This window comes from Podospora bellae-mahoneyi, chromosome 3 (genome assembly GCF_035222275.1).
Source record: "Podospora bellae-mahoneyi strain CBS 112042 chromosome 3, whole genome shotgun sequence".
Taxonomy (NCBI): domain Eukaryota; kingdom Fungi; phylum Ascomycota; class Sordariomycetes; order Sordariales; family Podosporaceae; genus Podospora; species Podospora bellae-mahoneyi.
In genome coordinates, this window is record NC_085882.1 from 1,461,620 (window position 1) to 1,486,018 (window position 24,399).

The following is a 24,399-nucleotide window of genomic DNA, read 5'->3' on the forward strand; positions in this document are numbered from 1 at the left end:
AACGACCGAATCGTCGCAGAACTTGCGGTGAGGAATTGTGCCGCATTGGTTCCGTCGGGTAGTTCGGTTATCTCAGCGGCTGTCGGATGCTGTGCCTGTTCTTCCTTGGAATTCCCATTCATAACTCGATCACCTTGACAGCCAACAACGCCCTGAAAATATAACGAGATCTGACCTCTCTTGTGGTGGGAGGTGGTGGTTACAGTCCCACGTAATATTACTACACCGTACAACCAACCCCCCCAACGCCCGTCTGCGGCAGCAAAGCAACAAATCATCAATGGGGTGGTCAGCTCATGGCACTTGCATATATTATGCAATCGTGCAGCGTGCCGTTCGCCCTTCACAAAACAACAGACGGCCACATTCTGTATGAATTGGCAGAATGAGTCCCTTGATGTCCGCTGTGGTCCGGGTGTGGCTCGCTCCTGACTGAATTGGTGTGATGATGTGCAGCCTCCACGAGTCAAGGTGGTGAGCGAAAGCCGCACGCGAAACCGCCCCAGACATGCATCCCTGCCCTGCCACTCTCCATCCATTCCACTTCTGCCTCGGCTTGTCGTTGCGGTGCAGGGGGCAAGCAGAGGAATTTGATGCCGAGAAAGAGGGGGCTCATTGCTCGGCATCTAGGTATCGCTGACACCGCACTGTGTCCCGTATGTGTTGACGGAAATCTTCACCTCTGCGAATACCGTCAACAAAGTCTGATCCTCTCACTCTCGCTGAAACACCACATAGCTTCCCTGTGTTTTTGAAATGGAATGCAGACTCGCCCAACGGGGACTCATTGGTTCTCACTCCTCAGGCCTCAGGGTCTTTCGAGCCATGGCGGGGCTCTTGGCCCCTCTTTCTTTGGTGGATGATGGTTTATCCTCTAGCCCACGATGCCTTATTACAACGTCCCTACTGCACAATGCGCTTGAGGCATCGATCAATAGAAACAGCCTGGACAGATCTGGACATTTCTCCATTTCCCTAGCGCGCGCGCGACAGCCGCCAACTCGAGTATTATTCTTCGTTGCAACTTGACAACCCAAGAGCCCAAAGACGGGAGGTTGGTAGGTAGATAGGTAGGTACTTTGGACTCGAGACGCGTCCTGGCATCCCGCGCACGGCGCCGGGTGAAAGTGGCCCCTCCAGGGGGATCGATCAACTAACGACGAGTGGAGATTGCTCTTTGGGCGATCCGAGGGGAGCAGACGGCGGGCGAGGTGGGACGGTCTCCGTGAGGCTCTGGGAGGGTCTTCATCGTGAACCCACACCTGCGGGTTCTGTGCGACATCAAAAGGGAAAAATTGGAGATGGCCCCGATGGATTGAGGGGCGTTTTCTAGAAGCGCGGGAGCTCCACCAAGATCTCTTCAGCACATATCAAAAGCAATATCATATCGCATCATGGACACAAACCTCAACCTTGAATTTTCTTCCCGGCTCGGGACGCTCACAGCCATCACGGCCTCACCCGTCCGTTGCGGTCGAGACAATCCCCCGGCCTCGCTCACCCTCACAACGTCACAACGCCCGCCCACCTAGCCAGACGCCAAGCCCTGCACTGGGTGTTGTTCGCCCTTCATATCGGCGTCGGGGGAAAAGCCGACAGCGACAACAACATGCCACGTCGCTCGCCCGGCGAGTCAGGCCTGGATGCGTTCCCCTCACGAGAAAGCAACGGAGACGGCAACGACAACGACAACACCTGCCAGATCCAACCTCGAGTGCCGCCGGCGCTATCTATCGGCTAGAGGTGCTGGCTTAAACAACATGTGGGGTGGTGGTCCGAGTTGCAAGTTATTTAGTCCGTGGCTTGTCGTCTGCCACTGCCAGGCAGGCAGACAGACACCCGACGCAGACAGACACCCGACGCAGACAGACTGGAAATCTATCCTAGGTAAACCGCTAGCCATCTGTCACTGGGGAGCCCAAGGTCGACGGTCGACAGGAAGGGAGCTACCCTGGGTTCCATGGTTGGGCAGAATTGGCTTTCATATCTCGAAATCGATGGCGGGGTGAAGTTCCCAAGTCCCAAGCCTCCCCGTCTGGCTGCCCACAAAAAAAAGGGCCCCCTCATCAGGTCTCTTTCCCCCAACTTTTGGCTGAATCCAGCGAACGATTGGCGCGAGTATCCATTCCCGGCGTTAAAACCGACCCAACACGTCCCGTCCGTCGTCGAACCCTGGTCGATGTGGCGTTCATGATGCGCGAACTCTGTGGGACCCCAGACACGCCAGAGCAAAACCTAAAAACGAGTTCACCTCATCATAGCACTGTTGAATCCCGTCACCAACCTTCAACAACAAAACAGCCCTTCGGTAGGACTCTCTTGTTGGCCAGGGCTGCTGCTGTGTAATCAGTAGCCAGCGGTCCTATGTCGGCCAGAATTCCTGGAAGCCGGTACCAAGCGAGAAATCTCTTCCAGATCACCAGTGCTGCAAACAATTTGCTCACCCACTGATCCTATGTACATGGCCTTGTACGACAGGCGGGCAGCAGATGATGGGCAATTGGCGGCATGGTTGCATCATCACCCCCCGCTCTCAAAGCAGGCAAGATGCCGCAGCAATCCCACCCTCCGCCGCCTGTGCTCATCTCCGGAACAGCGGACCACGCTCCAACGCCAGGTACTGGGCAAGACGGCAAGCGAGATCCTCTTGTTTTTGTATCAGCAGTATTCCATCTTATCTGGAAATGCCTTGCTCATCACCAGTATAGAGCCCCTAGTGATGCGTCAATACACGACACCTACCTTCGGCAACACCTCACGGCAATTGAGGACCGAGATCCGGCGATAGATCACATCCATATCACTCGCCATCTTGTCCCCCCACGAATTCCAGAAACGATTCTGCTCTACCCTGGAACCGTTTGATTCCAATGTCACCTCACTACTAATCATAGACAGTCGTGGAACAAATGAAGGTTTTAATATCATCGCTATCGATCATTCCCCGGCACTCTGCCCGCGCCTTTGACAGCAAACGGTGCGATGTCGGCGGCACTGCCCAAAACGGTAAGCCGTCCTCGAAGCCACGCCATCCGTCGATCGCCACGGGGATGTGTTTTTCACTGCACACCACACGCCAACATCGGTCTGAAGGAAGCCAAAAACATACAATGTGTTGTACACGCGGTACGCGCCACTAATAAGGCTATTTGTCTGGCAGATGATCAGATAACGGGCTGTAGGTCTACAGAATACCGAACATAGTCCGTGGAGAAGACTGGCCGCTCCCGCTCCCGCTCCCGGCTCCTCACCTGCTGTTTTGACACCATCTCCGAAGAGAAAAGCGGCCAAGTTGTGCGGACGCACAACAGGAAAATACGTTGGTCAGAAGCATGTGCTGGTGATAGCTCACACGGCATTCATGGTTCTGGCGTCCAATGGTGAGAACGAGCCTGGCAAATGAGAGCGTCATTGGTCGGCAGAGCAGACCGACAGTGCCGGTGCTGGCTAAGCACCACCTCAAACACATATCTGCTCACTCACCCTTGAGAGATGTGACTGGGCAATAAACGGGCACGTATTACGATACACGGGCTGTATTTCGTACCGAACACTGCGGTCACCACCACCACAGCTTCCGCTTGATGAAAATGCGCACTCAACTTGGTCGTCGTCACGATGACATGACAGCGACGAAAAGAAGGCATTTTCCCTGCTTCAAGACGATTTCCATCTTCGATATCCAACATAGTTGGGATCTCGGCTGACTACCAGACCAGTGCCAGCCCCCTCGAGTCATGGCGGCGCCTGCGCACCCATGCCCAGTCGTCCACACCTTGCCATCGGAGTTCGCTCCGGGCTTGTACCCTGTTTGTCACATCGCCGCTTGTCTCTTTTTTTTTTTCTTCTTCCCTTTTCCGTTTGTTGAGAGCCAGTGGCTGGCAACTGTCACAAAATTTCTTAATACGCCGCCTCGGGTGCCGGAAGAAGAGTTTAAACAAGACGCGTGACCTTCTTTTGCTCGAACTGCCGCTGTCGCAGAAGAAAAGGGGGCGATGTTATGTTTATGTTTGTTGTCGGGAAAGGGGGTGGAAAGCGGTCTGGTCTGTCTGTCTGACGGTTTTTGCTTCTCTCCCCGCTTCTTTTTCTCTCCCCCGACCGACCGTCCCATTTTTTTGCTGCAACCGCCAACTTTTTCTCAACCCCCACGCTGCGTCCAATGACATGTTGCTAGCATCGGGCATTTGTACAATTTTGTGTAACGCGAGATCTCGAACCGGGGTTTGTGTGTGGCGGTTCGGTGGTGGTGGGTTGGATTTTTTTTATCCACAACTTTTTTGTCATTGAGATTCACCAAAAAGATTATTGTTGCCTCTTGTTTTTCGCGCACAGTGTACTATCTAGACTTCTTTCTATCTAGTAGGAGGAGGAGCGGACGAGATTCCGCACTGTAGACTTCGACAAGCGGCGCCGAATATTGACCGACACACGGTCTATTGAAATAAACGTCATCGCGCCGGTCCCTTTTTTTTTTTATTATTTTTATTTGGTCGGCAGTTCATTGTGTTGTGTGTGTGTGTGTGTGCTCTTTTTTTTTCCTTTTCGATCGAATTTACAACACGGCGCGCCGGGTGCCTTACCGCCGCCGCCCAGAGTCTACCCGTATGTACACAGTGTTTTGATGGTGTGTATGTACAAAGAGATCGATCATCATCATCCTCGGGTAGTTGACGGACGGACGGACGGATGTGGGAGGGGTTGGGGTTGGCAGGTCCGGAGGTTCCCGCGGTTGGTTTTTTTTGGGCGACGACTATACATATGTCGAGGATCGAGAATATTGGATATGTATCTCGAGAAATCACAATCACGATGGTGCAAAGAACGTGAAACCCATGGTTTTTTGGGGGGATTTTTGTTTTTTTAAAAAAAAATCTTTTTTTTTTTTTACTACATTTCGTGATTGGCATACGCAGGATATTTTCAAATTGGTTCCAAATTATCTGACCATGACTGATGATACAAGCTGAACAACGGGCTGTGTGGTGGGAGATAACGCCGAAAGCCGAGTTGAAGCAACGGAATTAAACAATGCTCCCGCGCCCCCCCCCTCCCTCCCCTTTTATTTCCCCGGGGGGTCGACTGCCGTGGTCCCGTAACCCGTAACCCGTGTCCGGGGCGGCGGCGGCGGCGACGAGGGCAGCGTTAGCTCGGTCGACCTCATTGACTGATTTAATTTGGTTTTTATTTTATTTTATGGCTTTGCAATTTTGTGAGAGGTGAGCTGTAAGATGATGAACCAGGCCAGTGGCGGCGGTGGTTGCATAGGTACGCTGAGTATTTACTACCAGCCACACCATAAACACCTTACACGAAAGATGCATACGAAGCCGCCGAATCGGCCGCTGAGTAATCTTGTTTTCTTCTTTTTTTTTCGTGTGTGTGTATTTATGATATTTGCGGTAAGTAGGTTGGTAAATGGTTGGCTTGAGGGGGGGGGGTTCATAAACTCTTGACTGAGACGGACGGTAAGGTGACTGTCAGTATATTTCCCTGGCGCAAACGTTGACTTGTTGGTTTCTGGTGATGATGCAACCTCCGAAGGAGCGGAATTCCGGTCCTGTTTCTCGAAAAGCAAGGGGCAACAAGAGCGACATCGCCAGAGAGGCAAGGTAAGGTAAAGGTTACCTATCGAAGACTGATGATGATGATGAGGGGCTTCATTTCCATTTTCTTTTCAGGGAATCAAGGGGGTCGCCTTCCAGAAGCCTTTTCATCATGATGTTTGAACACGCGACACTCTCAGGGATTGAAGCGAGAAAGCAAGACCCGAGAGAACGGGGTAGGCTCCGGTTTGTGCGGCAAACGGAGGAAAGAAAAGAAAGGAGATCAAATCTCATTTTACATACGATCTCTCGCGTGGTCGACAGGGTACCTAGCTCAACGGTCGGTTTAAACGACATTTGTCGACATTTAGGAAATTGGGTGACCGGCAGTCGATTCTCGCGATCACCTCGACCCGACAGAAGAGCGACAACCCGCAGATTCGGCTTGGGACGATGGCAATCTGGACATATGAAAAGAACACATGAGAATCTTGAGGGAAGAGACAAGATCTACGCTTTCGTTGACTAGGCGGGAGGAGAGACCAAGAATAGCAACACCAGATCACCCCTTCCCTCCCCAAGCCGGGCTTCGTTGGGTGCCTTGATCGGGGAAATCATCACGGGGCTCCCGGACCGAAACCCCCTTCACCGGAGCGCCGAGAACGACGGACTAAAACAAGCCCCCGTGGTGTGCCGGGTCGGTAATATGATCCCACGTTTCTCTCTCCCGTGCCCGTGTCACTGGGATTCTATTGTTGCGCGTTGGGGTGGGTACTTACCTATCGCCGAGGAGTTGGACTAAATAAGATGGTACCTTGGTTCATATGGACAGCTAGCAGCTGAGGATAGCGTATCTGTGATCGATGAGGGCTGAACAAACAAGGACATTACGGATAGGTAGTGCTTACGAGAAAGGCACAATAACGGAGAACATAAGTACCTTATTCTCTGACAGCTTTTACTTTTCGAGCATTCGAAGAGTAGAATCCTATCTCTAGGACGTCTATCTAGGACTTTTTTTTTTGGCCGTTCTGATGACTGACTGAACTCTCTCACACAGTGAGTGGCTGAAATAATACTACGTCCAAAACTCGGATTCGCCACGCAGTGACTAAGAATGTAGGGCTTAGCTTCCAAACCGGCCTAGTCTAGAGCACCATGAGCTGATTTCTGCTCACTACTACTTCAGCTGAGGAGGTGGTGTTTTTTTGTTTTTTTTTGCCTGCCGGATGGAGCTTCATCGGGTAGGGGATGAGGCGGGTGAGATCTGGTACCAGATGCAAGATGCTGTCTGCCCTGTGTGAGCTGAGAGCTGCTGGTGAGGCTTGGGAAGGTCTTCCCCTTGGCCCGGCCGGCTGGCGGTTAGTTCGGTTGAGAGACTACTAGGTTTCTGCCTGCCAGAGATGAAAGGGTCAAAGTTGGAAGAAGAAGAAGAAGAAGAAGAAGAAGAAGAAGGGGGGGTGTCGTCAGGCTTGAAAGGGGGTGTGTATCAGGAGATGATGGGGGGAGGTTGTAACTCGTCCTGTCTTGGAACACTGTGTCACAGTCGAAAGATGTATCTCTTCCATCCTGAAGCCTGACACGGAGGCAAAGGAGGTATAATGAGGCCTGACGAAAATTGCTATCCGAGAGGCAAACATATGCCGTGAAGTTGGGTGCCTAGTGGCGGGGAAGGCTGGTGGGGAGGTCTCAGAGTTGGGTATAGACGCGGCGGTGAGGCTGTCTAGGTTGTATCAGGTGTGCTGGGCTACGTAAAAAGGCAATATATCTGTTGCAGATTAGGCCGAGGAGAAGGTGAAAAAGGCGAGAAATGAGAGGCCCGGAGCTGCCGCCGACACACGGGTCGGATGGTGTGTGGGAGGTGGGAGAGGAAGAACCTGAGCTCGCGGAGTATCACGCCTGTTTGGGCAAAGGGATGCATAGCTCGAAGCCGCATGTTGGGCAGAGAAAACCAGATCGTGATATTGTTTGGTGTGAGAATGCCGGATAGTCAAAGGGTCATTGTTGGGCAGAGACAGGTGGCAGGTGACGGTCACCGTCTCGGACTTGTTGCTTGGCTAAACTGCCACTGGTTAACGACCATTGAAGATGGAGCGCTTGAATAAGGCACTGTCGAAGGTTTGACACACGATTTAAGGAAGCCACTGTTCACAGAGACTGCCCCCTACAATTCCCAGTGACCTGAGTAACTGAGAGGCCCAGATGTTGGCCTGGGAGTCTGATAGACGTTGGAGATGAATCAGATAGCACATTGCTCAGGGGCTTTATGGCCTGGCCATAATGGCACTACTAGGTATCTAGCAAACCTACCTGTGCTGAAATGTATAAACTGATTAGTCCAGTCCTCTGGGGCGGATGATATCCAAGAATGAAGGCATTAATTGTGAGAAATTTTCTCACTCTCATAGCATATACTTCCACCAACCAGAATCATAGGCGTCTATCGTGTGTTTCTCTCGCCATTATCGACATGATGACGACCTATACTTCATATCCTGAAGCTTGACAGCTATTAGCAATTCTGAAGAGACCCAAGCGGGCAACCAACTGCGCTCAGAGAGACAGAAATAGGTTCGTCAGCTGTCCCAAACACCTGGAGCATCTTTCAGTTTGTGGCGTAGCATGTTTCTTTTGGAGTGAATGACGGGAAAAGAAATCCTGAATGCTGTAGTAGTTCTTGCACGACGCGTACTCGTTCGCCATATTGCACCTTTATACAATCAATAACCCGATCTAGCAACGAGCGTTAGCGTAGTATTTCTGAAGTTCTGCCAGGTATTCGGTTCAGAACCTCTCCACGGTGATCCTACAGCCTCCATTATTAGCAGCTCCTACCAGCCCTGAATATAGTTTTTTTGTTCGATTCTTAGGCGCCTAAGAAGGTGTGGACAACTGTGAAGCCGAAGGAGTTATGTGATCTCGAGAAATCATTGTGACTCGAAAATTCTTGAAGACGACGGTAGGCGGTCAGTCTCCGTTTCCAAACACTAGAAAGCAAACTAGGAGCTAGCCCCCAAGGACTTAGCCATATTAAGCAAGACATATCTCCATGCCAGTTATTGCACATTCTTGGTGATGGCCTCATCAAAAGTCAAGTGCAACCGCCCTATCGCGCCAATGGTAGTTAGCTTGATCGTCATAAATGTCAATAAGTGGTTGATAACATCGGCACTCTGGAGAATTCACTTGCTCAATCTATCTGTACCTGATGTGGAAGCTCAGGCACTTTGATAATAATTCGGAGGCGTGTCTGGGGCTCTAAAGATGGTAAATGTTAGGCCTTTTCAAGCATAGATAGTCGAGAATGTATGCGTTGTGAGGTAGTTAGTCACAAGACGGCGCTTTTCTATGCACCCACTGCCACCAAACAAACCTACTCGAATCTTCCCGAACAGATTGCAAACCATTCTCAGTAGGTAATTGACATTGGCAACACTCGGTCAAGAAAGAAAACGGCACCATCATCACCAATTTAACCTTCTCATCTAACTTTTCCTCACAATTGCCCTGTATCTTAAGGTAAGTAGGTTGGTAGTGAGCATAGCTAGTCCACAACCTCGCTTTATTCCCCCCCTTTGCCAGCTTATCGTTAACAATAGGTTAGACAAACAAGCAAGCAACTTGCGGATGTAAATAAGCAGCAAGCAGTGAGAGACTGAGAACCATCAGTTGGTCAAGTGGGGTTGGATCGACAAGCAATCTGGAAAGAAAGTGCCATCATTGTCCTCCTCCCCATCTAGCAACCACCCCGCAGAAAAACCACCGCAAGCAATGGCCTCAAGTCCAACCCCCACCGCGCCCAGTCTTCTCACAGGAACCAACTCCTACCCCCCATCTCCCTCCTCAAAACCTCCCCTCAGCTGAAACCCAGCCTTCCCCCATTCTCTCCATCCACAAAACCCCCTTCTGACCATCTCTTGTTTTCATTTTCTATACACCTCCCTTCCCCCCCTTTCCCCAGCGACTCGACCCCTAGGATACCCCCATCCCCAATTTTGCCCCCTTAAATCGGCGATAGTTACTCGTCTGCAATCGGGTCAACAACCTTTCTTTGTCGAACCTCCACGATTCCCTCCGTCAGCTTTCTCAGCCCCATACCTACCTCTGTAGATCCTCCCATCGGGGGACCGGCAAGTGGTGTCGGTAAAGAGCACGTCGTCAGGGTCGTCCGTTTGCTCTCAAGTAATAAAGAATGTCTGATATAAAAAATTGAGCGTTTTGAACAAAGACGCCCAAATTAGTCTTTCGCCGCAAGAATCATGTCCTATCACATTGTATCCGCACCAACGCGGTACTCGTCAGCAAACTATCTCAATCTCCTTCACTGCTAGTGCCCCCTGCGAATGCGACCTCCTTGCTGCTGTCCACCCGGAGTAGAACGCACACGGCGAGCGCCAAAAGTGCGTTTTGTTCCGGCCTGTCCAGAGAATCGGTCGTCCGCAGCAGAAGCAGGGTCGCCACCTTCCGAAGAAGCGCATGCAGCTTGAATGACACTCGCGGGGTTTCGAGCAGACTTGGAGAGGGGGTTTCTTCTTCCGGGGTGTTCATACCAGTCGACGTCGCTGAGTTGGAGCTTGCGGACGCGCTGTCCACCGCGCTCCTTGGCGGCTCTGTTGTCGATGCGGTTGTGGTGGTGATACGAATTGGTTTTCTCGTTGCCTGCACGGTTGTAAATATTGCTGTATAGTTGAAGGGGGTCCCGGAGGGTGGTAGTACCGTCGTTTTCCTCATTCTCGCGGAGATCGTAGTTGAGGACAAGGTTTTTGATGCGCTGCTGTTCCTCCTTGGCTGCCTGGCGTTGGTTGATCAGAGCCACGGCAAAGTTGGAATCAGAAGGCAGTTCAACAGTCCGTGTCTTTTGGTCAAGTTAGTGATGTGTTACTCGGAGAAAGGTCCGGAGAAGAGCTTACCTGTTGACGGTTTCCCTTCTTCGTGAGCAAAGAGAAGGCCATAGTGCCGCCTGGGTTGGTCGTGGCCGTCTCGGCGGGCTCGCCTCCTGTAGCCTCACGGGCTTTCGGGCGGACGGGGAGGGGAATATCGAACTGAGGTTTGCGCTCGAACTTGCGCGCATCCCCAAAGCTCTCAGCCATCATCTTGGCATACTCCCGCTCAAACTCTTCCTCGTATTCAGGATCGACTTCCTCCTCTTCTCTGGTGACCACAATCTCCTCCTCTTCTTCATATTCGCTGTTGGCATAGGAGCCGTGATGCTCAGATTCCTCGACCTCGCCTTCATCGGAAGCCGCGTCCTCGTCGTCATCATCGTCTTGCTCTCCGGCCTGAAGATCATTGCCATCCTCATCGTCGCTCGACATAGCACTAGTTCTGTCGTCCTGCTCGGCAATCTTGTCCATGCCTGAGGTTTTGTGATCTTGAATGACGGCCAGCCGGAAGACTTCCGAGGCTTCCTCCAAGTTCGAAGCAAGCTTCCACTGAGGACGAGTGAGCGAGAAGATGTCATGTACCAAAAACTCAATGTCCATCGGCAGGGGGTCCTTGGTGTAGATGTAGTACTGGAAGAAGGAGAGGAAATAATCCAGCTTCTTGCCGGCTGCACCTTTGTTGAAGAACACACCGCAGGTCTCCAGGATTGTCGCAATCAGGCGGATCCGGAAAAAGTCGTCTGGCATGTCAAAGGATACGAGACGGCCGGGGATGGGCGGTCCTCCATGCCCAAAGGTCATGATCTTGTACATGATCTCAAAGATTACAGGATGGTCGAGCATCCTGTAGTTGTACATCTCTGCCAGGTATTTGACTTCGGCAATTCTGCGCTGGTTGAATTCAAAGTTGTTCTGCTCAAGCCCAAACACAACAGATTCGATGACGGTGTCAATAACGCTGATCACGAACTCGTTATGATAGCGGTGAATGGCGCTCAGAATGACGACGAGAAGATGGATGTTGCTGTACTTGACCTTTCCGGGCTTGGAAAGAACCTTGTGAAGGATTGTCACAACCTCCTTTTCTTCCCAGTGAAGCCTGCGGATCTGCCGGACAACCTTGCTGTAGTTGCGCTTGGTCAGATCCGTGTAGACCAGCTTCCGGACAAAGAGCTCGATGGGGGTTCTCTCCTTCTGCTGGATGGCCGGCCGTTGAGGAGGATCGACATAGTACACGGCGTTCTCGATAAGCATGCGCTCGGCTTGTCCAATATGCTGAACAGATTTCTTGCGCTGGAGAGTCTCCAGGAAGGAGGCCATGCGAGGCGACGTCTCTGGGTTGCGGAGCAGGTATCGGCCACAGTTCTCCAAGAGGTTGCAGATGATCTCGATGTTCATTCGAGAGAAATCATCCAGACTAACCTTGAGGCAATGGAAAACGACGTGTTCAGGGACAATCCCAAACTTGGTCAGTTCGGCAAGATAGCGGATATTGCCAAGTCTGACCTGGCCCAAGAACTCCTTCTCTTTGCGGCGTTGGAGGCTGCGGAACTCGGCATCAAGATAGTCCACAAGACCTTTGGGAATGTCTGGCATGTATTGGCCAAGGGTAGCGACAAGCCTAGACCAGCTGGGAAGGAGATCGCCCCGCCCTTTGGGCACATCTGTGAGGGCCTTGATAAGCCTGTTCCGAGAAGCCTTGGAGTTGAGAAAGCAAAAGTCGATGGCGGTTTGGTCAATGGCATCCTTGCTGGTGAGATCCGGAAGCCGAGCAAGAAGAGCATCAACCTGAGCACCAATAGTCTTGTTCGCAATGGCCATGGACTGCTCATCAACTGCAGCCTCCGCCTGCTTCGCCTCAACCTCGGCCGGATCGATCTTCTTACCGACTTGCTCGTCCTCGGCCTTCTTTTTCTTGACCTCTTCAAGAAGCATGCCGGGAACCTTGCCCTTAAGATCAACCAGGTTTTCGTAAAAGCGACGTTCCTCCTCGTCCTCCCAGATACCGGAGCCATCGCCTTGTCCACGGAGGTACTCTCCCGCCTTTACTATGCCGATCGAGCCGTTCGCGTTTGCGTTGGCGTCATCGCTATCCTTCAACTCGGGCATCTCAGCCCCAATGATTTCGGCGATCACATGGGCGTTGGCCACAAGGCGCTCCTGGGCCTTCACCTGCTTCTCAAAGTTCGCCTGACGGTCCTCAAAGACTTCACCCGATTTCACGTAGGCCTCGGCGTTCTTGCGAGACTGGCTGTAAATGGCCTTTTGATCCCGAACAAGATGGCCCTTGACGTCCTCAAAATATCGCCTGAGGACGTTTCTAAAGCGCTCTTGGAGCTCGGGAGAAGTGAAGGGAGCATCTTCCTCCGTCGTGCCATCCTGCTCTTCGTTTGTCTCGTCCTCTTTGGTGGTGCCATCTTCCCCGACTGTTTTTCGACTATCAGACTTGACTCCCAAAACATCCCAGCTAAAAGCCTTGACGAAAATCACCAGCAGAGGCAAATTTGCATGTTCACGGTCGTGGCCCAGGAGATCCTTCAGAACTTCCAGAGGGAACGGTTCGGCAGCACCTCCCTTGGCAGCTGCTCGGGACTTGACCTCAGTGGTCTTGCCCGTGGTTCCGTTTGCAGCGTCGTCAGGCCGCTTGATGTCGTCGAGGGTTTTGAGAATGCCTACAAGCCAAAGCTCGGTCACGACGCGCAGGAGGACACGCTGACGGGTCAGACGGTCGCGTTCCTCCTTTTCTTTGGCTTCGGCCGAGAGGGTTTTGAGGAAGCTCTTGTCTGGTGTAGCCATAGCCTTGCCGAGATACCAGCCCAGATACATGGTGAACTCGTCGGGACCGAAGCGCTGATGGAGGGCGCTGACAATTTCGACGCCGGCTTCGATCTCGCCGGGGGATTTGAGTTTGCAAAGGCCTTCGTGGCAGGCGGAGACGATTTCGGAGAGATACTTGGAGAGGCTAACAGTCTTGATCTCCTGGAGAAAGGTGTTCATGGTCGCGGGGCTAATTGCGGTACGGAGACGTTTGATGAAGGCGGTATTCTTCTTCATGGTCGAGTCCAGGGGCTTACCCACGGGAAAGAGATCTGTCACGAGTGTCAGCATCACCAGAGGGGAGCGAGGCTCGTTGTCGAAGCTGCTTACCCTTCTCTCCATTCCAGGCCCTCTGGTTGAGCTCGCGCAGCTCGCCTGAGAGTCGATTGTTAGCTATGACTACTGTAGAGACGATTATAAGACATACGTCTGCGCGCGCGATCCATGATGGGCGACTGTTGTTGTTGTGTACAAGTAAGAGATTTACGTGGGCGCAATCATTCGTTTTCGTCGACTATGGATCGAGATGCTAAGGGTTCAGAAATCGGAAGCGACAATCCCCGTCAGCTAAGGAAGGCATCGGTGACGCTCGGTGGGAAGGGCCTCTAGAGGCAAGATGGGGATTTGCTCCAGGTCTCTGGCAACTACTACGGTGGGCGCCCAGAGAGGGTGTTTCGTTTTTGCCTTTGCTGAGTGGTGTTGTTTCTGTCTCGAAGTCCAAGGCAAGGAAGCAAGTGTCCGGTGACGGAATACGATATCAATAAAGTCAGTCAGTCAGGCCTGGCTGAATTCCTCAAAAGGCTGTAGTTCCACTCCCCCACCAGGATTGGCGCGGCACGCGGTTCTTGGCACTGGGGATCCCCGCTATGTAGTTGGCTTTTCAGCAGCCAGACCAACCTAGTTAACGACATATGATCTTCTCTGAGTTGATTGGGATCCTTATACATCGATGAGATGGCTAATGTCAGTTGTTCCACTCGAGAATCTGTGACAAGGAGAAGCGGCCTGTCTGTTGCTACCCGTCTTGGTCACGAGTCGCAGGGAAAGGGTTAGGGTTTGAGGCCAGCAATCTTGTGTCATGAAATTATCAGATCAAAGTTACGCCAGCCTCAGCCCCTCCAGTATATGCAGATACGATACCTGATAGGCCACTGCTAGCGATATATATGCAGGAACATTCGTTCTGTTCCTGATCATGTCTTTCTCTGAATAATCCCCAGTCACAGGTTCTGGTCGCCCGTGGCCCCCGAACATCCGAACAATCAACAGTTCGGCCCGCATGCTTGGCACGGGGGTCACGGTCCGCTGTGCTCCCCAGCCAGACGTCATGTCTCGGCACCCACTTGACCCCTGTCACGTTTCTCACAGCTCTGCCCATATCAAAAGCCTCAAATAGAGACAAAACTCCCGACAAAAGCGAGTCTGATCTGAGCGTTGGACGATCCGAGTTTACAGTACAAAACAGAAACAGGCACGGGAACCGGCCCCTGCTTTAAATGGATCTGGGCCAGGGCTACCACCAGTCTGAAGTTTGCATCTCCGTCCCATTCTCAAGTGGGCCTCCTTATCAGACGCTCTGATTTGTCCAACGGCGGGCTGCTTGTCAAAGCTTGATAAGAACCTCCCACCCCCGTCTTTGAACTTGTACTCGAGTACAGTATATCCGCGGAAACTACGGGTGCCGATCTGGAAAGGGATGCTCCAAAACGATCAATAAACGGCGCTCGCCTTATCTCTGAGCACTTGCGATGAACACCCGCGGCCACTCGGAGAAGCAAGCGTCAAGCAGATGGCGTAGGTGGCATAGTATGTAGCATACCTACCTTAGGTATATATGAAGCAATCGAACCATTCTCTACTGTTGGTCCCTCTAGTTCCCTTTGCCATTCTTCAGCATTGTATGTAGTATTATCGTGTTTGTTAGCGTCAGCTGCCCAACATGGAAGTAACTTCAGCTCTTGCTGCCTCTCAGGCGTTCACCAAGTCCCCTCTCAGCTTCCAACAACAAAAGCCCACTGAAGATGGGATCCCACGAAGCTTCTATGACCTCGAGAAGCCATTGATTACCAACCTCGACGATATCGACTCCCAATCCAGCACATCACAGTCTTCCTCAGAGCAGGACCAAGATCAACAATCCTCATCATCACAGTCATCACCACCGACGGAAGACCAGCCGCCTCTTTCGGACTTTGAGAAAGCTCTTCTTCACCCACAGCCAACTTCGGCACCATATCCATTGCCGCCAGCTCCCACTCCGATCTCAGTGCTGCCTCTTGATCTCAAGACACCAGACAGCTTTGTCCCAAGAGACCCTGCCCTTATCAGGCTGACAGGCGTCCACCCCTTCAACGTTGAGGCCCCTCTCACGCCTTTATACGACCAGGGGTTCCTCACTACCCTCAATCTTCACTATGTTCGCAACCACGGACCGGTTCCTCAGGTTCACGATGCCGACGCTCTATCATGGTCTTTCACCATCGAAGGCCTCTGCTCTTCACCAGTCACCCTCACTTTGGCAGATCTCATCTCCTCCCGTTTCGAAGATGAAGTCGTCTCCTACCCAGTAACACTAGTCTGCGCTGGTAACCGCCGCAAAGAACAGAACCAGGTCCGCAAATCCAAAGGCTTCTCGTGGGGCGCCGCCGGCCTTTCAACATCTCTCTGGACCGGTCTACCACTCGGCCACCTCCTTTCCCTTGCCGGCGTCGACACTCGCAAGGGGAAATTTGTGCACTTTGAGGGCGCTGATGCCCTCCCCAACGGCTACTACGGGACGTCGGTGAAGCTGAGCCATGCTATGGACCCAGAAAGAGGCATGATGATCTCCTGGCTGATGAACGGTCTCCCTCTCCACCCCGACCACGGCAAGCCCCTTCGAGTAATCATCCCGGGTATGATTGGCGGGAGAAGCGTGAAATGGCTCAAGAAGATGATCATCAGCGACAAACCCTCGGAGAACTGGTATCACATCTACGACAACCGCGTCCTGCCCACCACAATCAGCCCCGAAGAAAGCGGCAACGGGACAGAAGAGATGGTCCAAGTCTGGAAAGACGAGCGGTACGCCATCTACGACCTGAACACCAACTCGGCCGTCGTGTACCCCCAACACGAAGAAACCGTCCAAATCCAAGACGGAGCCACCTACGAGCTCAAAGGCTACGCCTACGCCGGCGGCGGCAAAAGAGTCACCCGCATGGAGATTTCCCTGGATCAAGGCAAGACCTGGCTTTTGGGCAACATCTCCTACCCCGAAGACCTCTACCGCACCGAGACAGAAAGCCGCATCTACGGCGGCCGTCTCGACCTCTCCCAAAACGGGCGTGACGCCTCCTTCTGCTGGTGTTTCTGGTCTCTCGCTCTCCCTGTCGGCACCCTCGCCGGGGCGTCTGACATTGTTGTCCGCGCCATGGACGAGGCGATGATGGTCCAGCCTAGGGACATGTACTGGTCGGTCCTGGGGATGATGAACAATCCCTGGTTCCGCGTCGTCATCCACCACGACACGACCTCCAACACCCTCCGGTTTGAACACCCAACCCAACCCGCCCTCCAACCCGGAGGCTGGATGGAACGGGTGAAAAAGTCAGGCGGCGACCTCACAAACGGCTTTTGGGGCGAGCGTCAAGCGGGCGGCGAAACCCTCACCAACCCTATAACCTCCCCACCAGAGAAGGAAATCTCCCTGACAAACCCCGCCATCTCCCGCGAGGTTTCTCTAGAAGAGCTTCGCTCTCACGACAGCGAAGCCTCCCCTTGGTTTGTTCTGAACGGGGAAGTCTACGATGGCACCGCCTTTCTCGAAGGCCACCCCGGCGGCGCCGCCTCCATAATCAACGCCGCAGCTCAGGATATATCAGATGAATTCCTCGCCATCCGTAAGCCCCCCTTCCCTTCCCTCTCATCCCCCCTCACTAACCCTCTCTAGACAGCGAAAACGCCAAAGCAATGATGCCCCGATACCACATCGGCACCCTCACCCCCTCCTCCCTCCCCCTCCTCTCCCTCCCCACCCCATCCTCCCCCCCCGCCACCCCCCGCCCCTCGTTCCTCCACCCCAAACAATGGCTCCCCGCCACTTTAATCTCCAAAACCAAAGTATCCCCCAACACCAAAATCTTCACCTTCACCCTCCAACACGCAACCCAAACACTCGGCCTCCCCGTTGGCCAACACCTCCTCGTCCGCCTTTCCTCCCCAGAAACAATAATAAGAGCCTACACCCCCATCTCCCCCGGCTCCCTCCCCACCGGAACCCTGTCCCTCCTCATAAAAATCTACCCCCCCTCCCCCGATTCCCCCTCTAGCGGAGGGAAAATGACGCTCGCCCTCGACGCCCTCCCCCTCCGCTCCCCGGTGGAATTCAAAGGCCCGGTCGGCAAGTTTCTCTACTTATCCCCCGGGCTATGTTCCGTAAACTCCAAGCAGCGAAACGTCACCAAGCTGGTCATGATCTGCGCCGGGAGCGGCATCACCCCCATTTTCCAGGTCCTCCGCGCAATCCTCTCCTCCCCGCCCTCCCTCGACCCAACAAAATGTCTTGTCCTCGACGGCAACAGGGTAGAAGAAGATATCTTGTGCAGAGACGAACTCGACGCCATGGCAAGGGGCAATAAGGAGAGGATGGAATTGGTATACAGCCTCAGCCGCCCCCAGGCCTCCTGGCAAGGCAGAAAAGGGAGGATGGACCGCCCGTTCTTCGAATCCGCCGTCGGAAAGCCAGATCCAGAAGGGAAAACGCTGGTGTTGGTTTGCGGGCCTGAGGGGTTGGAAAGGGCGATAAGAGAAACATTCACCGGAAGGGGCGGGTTGGGCTGGGACGAGGGGGATGTCGTCTTCTTTTGAGAAACACACATCTATGTATCTTGTGAAATTAGCACGAGTTTCGGTGTACAAAAGCTTGACTTAATCAACATACCTTATTTTCACCCCTCTTCCCCCTTCTTTCAACAGATGGACTAGCAATTAAAACAAGATCTCGCCAGCCTCACATACGGTCCAAAAATGACACAAATAATTGATTTTCACATTACTCCAATGCGCCAAATGTGCAAAGACAGAAAACATAAACAGTATGAACAGACCACAACCATGGGTAACAATAAAACCTCTTGATATAACCTTCTTTTGGTTTCCCCTTCCTCCCAATTTTCCCCGGCCAGACCTCTGACGAATTCCAACAACAACCATAAAAACCACCGCCGCTTAACGACTGCTGGTCTTGCCGATTGTGCGCTTGCCAGAAAACTAAAGCACGCATTAGCATACCAATTCGACAGCGAATAAGACAGAGAAAGAAAAAAACTCACCAGATGCTTGGGCATGGTAGCACCAATATGCCTATCAGCCTCACCCTGTCTCGCCATGCGGTTCATCTTGCGCTGAGCAAGCTTGGCCTGCCTCTCCACCTTTGTCCGCACAAGCTCGTCTGTGACACCATCCTCGCGACGGTTCGTCGCCATGACGGACCTGTCACGGGGTCTGCTCTGGCTGCGGAGTCTGTCTCTCGCCGAAGGAGCATTGTCAACATCCATGGCATCTGGGTCAACAGTGCCGGTTCTGGAGCGGGCACCAACTGATCTGCCACGGGTCTCACGAACGGCCGCGCGACCACGGAGGTCAATCTCCTGGGTATCAACACCCAATTGGTCAAGGTGGTCCTCGAGCTGAGAGAACGACTTCTTGAGCGACTTGCGAGGAATCATGGCGCGGTTCTTGAGAGACTTGCGCATCTTGGCCTCGTTGCGGATGAGCTTGTGCTTCTCACGGATCAACTCGGCCTTCTGGAGAATCTCCTCCTCAGACTCATCGCCAACATCCGAGTCGGACTTGTAGAAGCCCTCCTTCTCGAGACGCTCCTCCTCCTCCTCGAGCGCGGCAAGCTTGGCGTCGATATCTGGGTCGACATAGTCGTAGACGTTTTTGCCATCGTAAATCTCGGGGATCTTGTCGTACTTCCATTCTGGGTTGGCGAGGAGATAATCCCTCTTGAGATCGACGTTGAACACACCGGCACCACCATTCTCGAACTCCTCGTCGCGAGCCAACCTTCTTCTTTCGGGGTCGTTCTTGTCGTACTTCTTCATGTTCTTGATGGCTTCTGGGACAAAAGTCTCGCGAGTAACACCACCCATAGGCTGGGCAACGTGAATACGGGCCATAACCTCGGTAAGGCGAGAGCCCATGTTGCCGCTGCTGCCAGTGCCAGCCTTCAACTTTTGAGAGACACGCTCAGCGAGGAGACGCTCGCAAACGTGGTTCTTGACGTCCTGAACACCCTCCTGGGTGGCGCACGAAGCACGGAGAAGCTCGACATCGCCAGACTTGACGAGGTTGTTGAGCTCGGCCTGCATCTCTGGCTCCAACTCCTCAAATTTCTTCACATCCATCTTGTTCAAGACGACAAAGACCATCTTGTTGGCGAAAAGGGGCTTGATCGACTTGAAGAGGTTGATTTGCGCCTTCAATGAGTAACCGCACTGCTCGCTGATGTCGATGAAGAAGCAAATGGCGGCTCTGAGATGGGCAAGGGCGGTAACGGACTGCATTTCGATGGTGTTCATTTCCTCGAGGGGGTGGTCGAGAATACCGGGGGTGTCGATTACTTGATAGCGGAGGTACTTGTAGTCAAGATGACCGACGAACAAGCTCTTGGTTGTGAAAGCATACGGCTCAACGGGGGTATCGGCCCTGGTGACGGAGCTGACGAACGAACTCTTGCCGACGTTGGGGAAACCGGCAACGAGGAGAGTACGGGTGGTGGGATTGATGTCGGGCAATCTGGCCAAATGCTGTCTGACCTGGTCGAGATAGGCGAGAGGGTCTTTTAGCCTCTTGATGAGAGTGGCCATACGACCGAGAGCGGCCCTCTTGAGCTGCTTGCACTGGTACAAACTCTGAGAGTACTTGAGGAGACGGACGTAGTCGCGAGAGATGGTCTCGATCAAGTGCTTGGCTGTCGAGACCTGGCCGAGGGCCACCTTGAAATGGTCGGCATCTGTTGAACCAAATCGTCAGCACCATTCCGAGCTTCACCTCCTCCAAATCCAGCAAAACGCACCATAGAGAATATTCATCAAGTCGCGGTGGAAGGGATGCTGATCCGTGAGGATGGGAAAGCTGGAAACAATGGCGCCGAACTTTTCGCTGCATGTTTCCTGTGTGAACCTGGGGTTGAAGGTTAGCGTTCCGTTCGAGATTGTCGTCGACTTCGAAGTGGTATGCGACGATGGAGAGGCATCGCGAGGTGTACTGACTTGACCTTGCGGGTATAGAAGGCGCGAATTCTGCTGACTGTAGGCGCATGGTGTTAGCAAACTGTTGATCCCATTGTCCTCATCGTTGTCCAGGTTCTACGTACTCTTGAAGCCAGCACGGACTTGATTGCGATTTTCGAGTCAGCAACAGTGTTCCTACAAGCAGTCCTATTCGATGTACGCACTCTGAGTGGGCAATCTCCTCTGTGTCCGCCTGTGGTACTGTTAGCATCACCCATCCCAGTCTTGAGGGTCGAAAATATCTTCAACTTACGAGAGGATGATATCAATAAACTCCTGCGCCCTGCATCCAGCAAAAAGAATCAGTCAGTTTTGTCCCAGCGTTGTCCTTGTTGAAATTGAATATCCTTACGTAGGCACGGGCGCAATATCCTTCCACGTCATGTCGGGCAACTGTCTTGTCTGTCGTTGTCCGGGGAAGTGATAAGGAGGTGTGGTGGTGGTGGGTGAGGTTTGGGGGGGGGGTGTGGGCGTGGGTGAAGAAGGCGAAAAAGAGTATCGCAGCGTCCTAGCGGGGCGGTGTCGATTTGGCCGACCGCAGAACTCGCCTCGAAATATTTTTTTCCAGCCCGCAGAAGATTTTTGATAAGATAAGAAAGCGGTGTGTGTGGGAATTCCAGGCGAGTGGGGCTGGTGCCAAGATGTCAGTGGAGTTCAAGCTGGTCAGCAAGGTACCGGGGCCACATTGAACACAACGGCTGGACCCTTGAACGGGTTGCTCCTTGCCATCTCAAGAATATTGAAAGGATTGTTTCCTAAGGTGTGGTCGACGACAGAAAGCTAAGGTATAGCTCCTGAGCTCCCAACTAGCTATAACTGAGCCCTGATATTTCCAAACATCATACAGTAGAATAATCGACACCATAACAATGTGCACTTACACCCCTTTCCAGCCCCGCCTGTCGGCACGAAAAGCAGCCAATTACCCCACCATGCATCCCGCGATCAAAAAATCCAATCTTTTTCATGGTGGGGCAACCCATATGCGCCTCGATGACGGTTAAGCCATAACTTCGATAACCACTCCCAAAATACCATCTTGCTTCCACTTCAACCCCCTTTGATACCCCAAATCCCACCACCGCCCACCATGTCCGAGCTCCCCCAATACAAGAAAGACTTCCTCAAATCCGCCATCGACGGCAACATCCTCAAATTCGGCTCCTTCCTCCTCAAATCAGGCCGCACCTCCCCATACTTCTTCAATGCCGGCGACTTCTACCGCGCCGACCTCCTGAACTCCATCTCCACCGCCTACGCCCTCACAATCGACTCCCTCCCCATCCAGTACGACATCATCTTCGGCCCCGCCTACAAGGGCATCCCCCTCGCCACCGCCGCCACCATCAAGCTCGGCCAGATTAACCCCGACAAGTACGCCTCGGTCGAGTACTCGTTCGACCGCAAGGAGGCCAAGGACCACGGCGAGGGCGGCAATATCGTCGGCGCCCCCTTAAAGGGAAAGAGAGTCCTCATCGTGGACGATGTCATCACCGCTGGCACCGCCAAGAGGGAGGCCATCGCCAAGATTGAGAAGGAGGGCGGCATCGTAGCTGGCATCGTTGTTGCGTTGGACAGGATGGAGAAGCTTCCGGCCAAGGATGGGGATGATTCCAAGCCTGGGCCGTCTGCGCTGGGCGAGTTGAAGAAGGAGTACAACCTGCCGATTTATGCTATTTTGACATTGGATGATATTATTGAGGGGATCAAGGGCTTGGTTGGAGAGGAGGATATCAAGCGGACTGAGGAGTATAGGGAGAAGTACAAAGCTACTGACTAAAGTGCCTGTGAAAAAAGGAAATGAAAAAATATGGCAGAGATAGGCTTCTAGATCAACATGAGGGGATGCCGGTCATCTCTAATGGGACTTCTGAGGACTGCGTCGAAGCTCTCTGATCTTGGAATCGAGTCACTATGCCCGTGCAACAGCAAGGTAATCCTCACACGAAAGTTACCATGTTTCGACATCAACGGTTACATATCCCCTGTCTATTTCAAAAACGAGGTCCAAGTTGGTTCGGATCTCCCTATTCTGCTGCTCGGAATCCATGTCCAGTCGCTGCCTCGTATAGCAGTCTGTTGCCATCGGAAGATATCAGAAACACTACTCTGGTTTCCCAGAAAGATCAAACACCTGCAAAACAACTTCGTTAGTCCTCCACAACACCTCTCTCATGAATTCACAACAGCAAAGCACTCACCATATCATTCCACCCCCCACCCCCAAACTGCGCCTTGCTTGGCCCCAGGTTTTTGTACCCAAACCTCTCATAATATCCCACCAGATAATCCTGGCAAATCAATCCCACCCCCTCCCCCAGCCCCATACCCTTCACCTGCTGCAAATACGCCTTCATGATCATCTTGCCTATCCCGCATCCCTGAAGTCCAGGCAAAACAGCAAGTGAATGCAGCGCCACCAGCCCCCCCGTCTCCTGATGGCCCACCTCGGCAGACTTCCCTTGTCGTGTCCGCCAGTCTTTGGGGTAGTCCATATCAGCGTCACTGACGACTTTGCCAGTCCCACGAGTGGAGACGATATGCGCCAGTAGCACCGATACGGCGCCATCAGCCCGGTCGGTTTCCACCGGGCGGGCGGTGGAAAGGGTGGGGAGCTTGCAGGAGGAGGGAAGCTGGGAGGGGATGACGGTGCAGAAGACGCCGAGGGAGAGTTCGGGGCAGGTGGTGAGGCGGTATTCGAACTGGGAAGGGTGTTAGCAAAGCCTCATTGATATGTTGAGAAAAGAACCATGGGTTTTACCTTCTCAGGGGACGCCCTATGGTCAGGGTTGGGGAAGGCGGCGTTCTCCAATTGCACGCATGACGGTGCGTCAGAGACGGTCAGGGGTCTGATGTTTGGGAAAAAGGGGAACGGAAGCGCCTTCTGAAGCCTCGACTCGGGAGAGTCTTTCTCTGCTCGTCGCTTCTGACTGAGTGTCTTTTGCAGTTGGGCAAAGTCTCCGTCGGCATCGGAGGACTCGTCAATGGCTTGATCTCCATCGACGGGGCCTGGGCTGGCTGTGGTTGGAGGGTTGACGTCCTCCCTCGCCGGCTGTTGTTCAATTTGGGAGACCATGTTTGAAAACGGGATGCTGTGCTGTGTCGTGTGCCGCTGTGCTAGCTACACAGTGAAGTCTGCGGTGAAATATGAATAAGAAAATGCAATATTACACCACGTGGTCAAGTCAAGGCCAGTGACACCCGAAATGACTTGTGATGATGATAAACACAATGGAGAGATGATCGGCTAGGTATTCGAAAGATATCAAACTTGAATGCCTCGAGGTTGTAAGGTGGAAACGGTCAAGAACCGAGCGAAGCAACGTTGTATCACCGGTACTCTTTACCACCAGGCTGGGAAGAAGGTACGAAGGCCAAGCGTCAACGGAGCAGTATGGGTGCCCAAACTCACTTCCACAAACCAGTCATGAGATCCCCAAATGTCTAAGCTGCAGATCCACCTTGCGAGCGGGAACTTGCAAAAGGGAACGACAGAAGACGCCTTTGCCCCTCGGTCAGTGGAATTTTGCTGTCATTCGCCTGTCAAACAGGACCCCTGGTGGACCCTGACGTTGGCAGGTGTCAATATCCAACGTTGGCGGCGCCGATCAGAACGACAACGGTGTTGACGGCGTGGTCAAGGCATGCCGGCAGGCACTCCGTGACTTACCCCGCCCCCTCCATCTCCGTGAAATATCCACAACGCCAAACAGGGGTCGGGCTGACGTCACCGATAAGCTTCTGAGATGGTGTTTTGAGGCGATCTCTTCCCCAGCTGGCTCAAGAGGGAGATCGAGAAGATGTAGTCGTCTGTGCGAAAAACAATTCTCACTGAGAATCTGACCAAAAAGAGAAAGGGTGTAGTAGTCATGCAGA

General features: G+C 53.0%; 5 protein-coding genes across 5 annotated transcripts; 2 read left to right on the forward strand and 3 right to left on the reverse strand.

Moving 5' to 3' along the window:
• Positions 1–9,539: 9,539 nt before the first annotated feature.
• On the reverse strand, positions 9,540–14,671 carry NMD2 (mRNA decay protein). Its single transcript, XM_062877570.1, has 5 exons — positions 13,671–14,671; positions 13,574–13,618; positions 10,454–13,515; positions 10,094–10,398; positions 9,540–9,807 (listed from the first exon to the last, which is right to left on the reverse strand). The coding sequence occupies exons 1-5, from the start codon at positions 13,687–13,689 to the stop codon at positions 9,801–9,803; spliced, it is 3,438 nt and encodes a 1,145-aa protein (XP_062733354.1). The 5' UTR covers positions 13,690–14,671; the 3' UTR covers positions 9,540–9,800.
• Positions 14,396–18,175, forward strand: QC761_304260 (uncharacterized protein). Its single transcript, XM_062877571.1, has 2 exons — positions 14,396–17,124; positions 17,175–18,175. The coding sequence occupies exons 1-2, from the start codon at positions 15,183–15,185 to the stop codon at positions 18,089–18,091; spliced, it is 2,859 nt and encodes a 952-aa protein (XP_062733355.1). The 5' UTR covers positions 14,396–15,182; the 3' UTR covers positions 18,092–18,175.
• NOG1 (Nucleolar GTP-binding protein 1) lies at positions 17,784–21,294 on the reverse strand. The gene is made up of 8 exons (XM_062877572.1): positions 20,876–21,294; positions 20,777–20,806; positions 20,688–20,716; positions 20,503–20,539; positions 20,307–20,413; positions 18,556–20,243; positions 18,165–18,493; positions 17,784–18,102 (listed from the first exon to the last, which is right to left on the reverse strand). Exons 1-7 carry the CDS (start codon positions 20,905–20,907, stop codon positions 18,452–18,454), a joined length of 1,965 nt encoding a protein of 654 aa, XP_062733356.1. The 5' UTR covers positions 20,908–21,294; the 3' UTR covers positions 17,784–18,102; positions 18,165–18,451.
• Positions 21,295–21,613: 319 nt separating this feature from the next.
• Positions 21,614–22,303, forward strand: URA5 (orotate phosphoribosyltransferase; the record flags this gene model as incomplete). The annotated part of the gene is made up of 1 exon (XM_062877573.1): positions 21,614–22,303. One exon carries the CDS (start codon positions 21,614–21,616, stop codon positions 22,301–22,303), a length of 690 nt encoding a protein of 229 aa, XP_062733357.1.
• QC761_304290 (uncharacterized protein) lies at positions 22,060–24,365 on the reverse strand. Its single transcript, XM_062877574.1, has 3 exons — positions 23,285–24,365; positions 22,725–23,225; positions 22,060–22,657 (listed from the first exon to the last, which is right to left on the reverse strand). The coding sequence occupies exons 1-3, from the start codon at positions 23,597–23,599 to the stop codon at positions 22,628–22,630; spliced, it is 846 nt and encodes a 281-aa protein (XP_062733358.1). The 5' UTR covers positions 23,600–24,365; the 3' UTR covers positions 22,060–22,627.
• Positions 24,366–24,399: the final 34 nt, after the last annotated feature.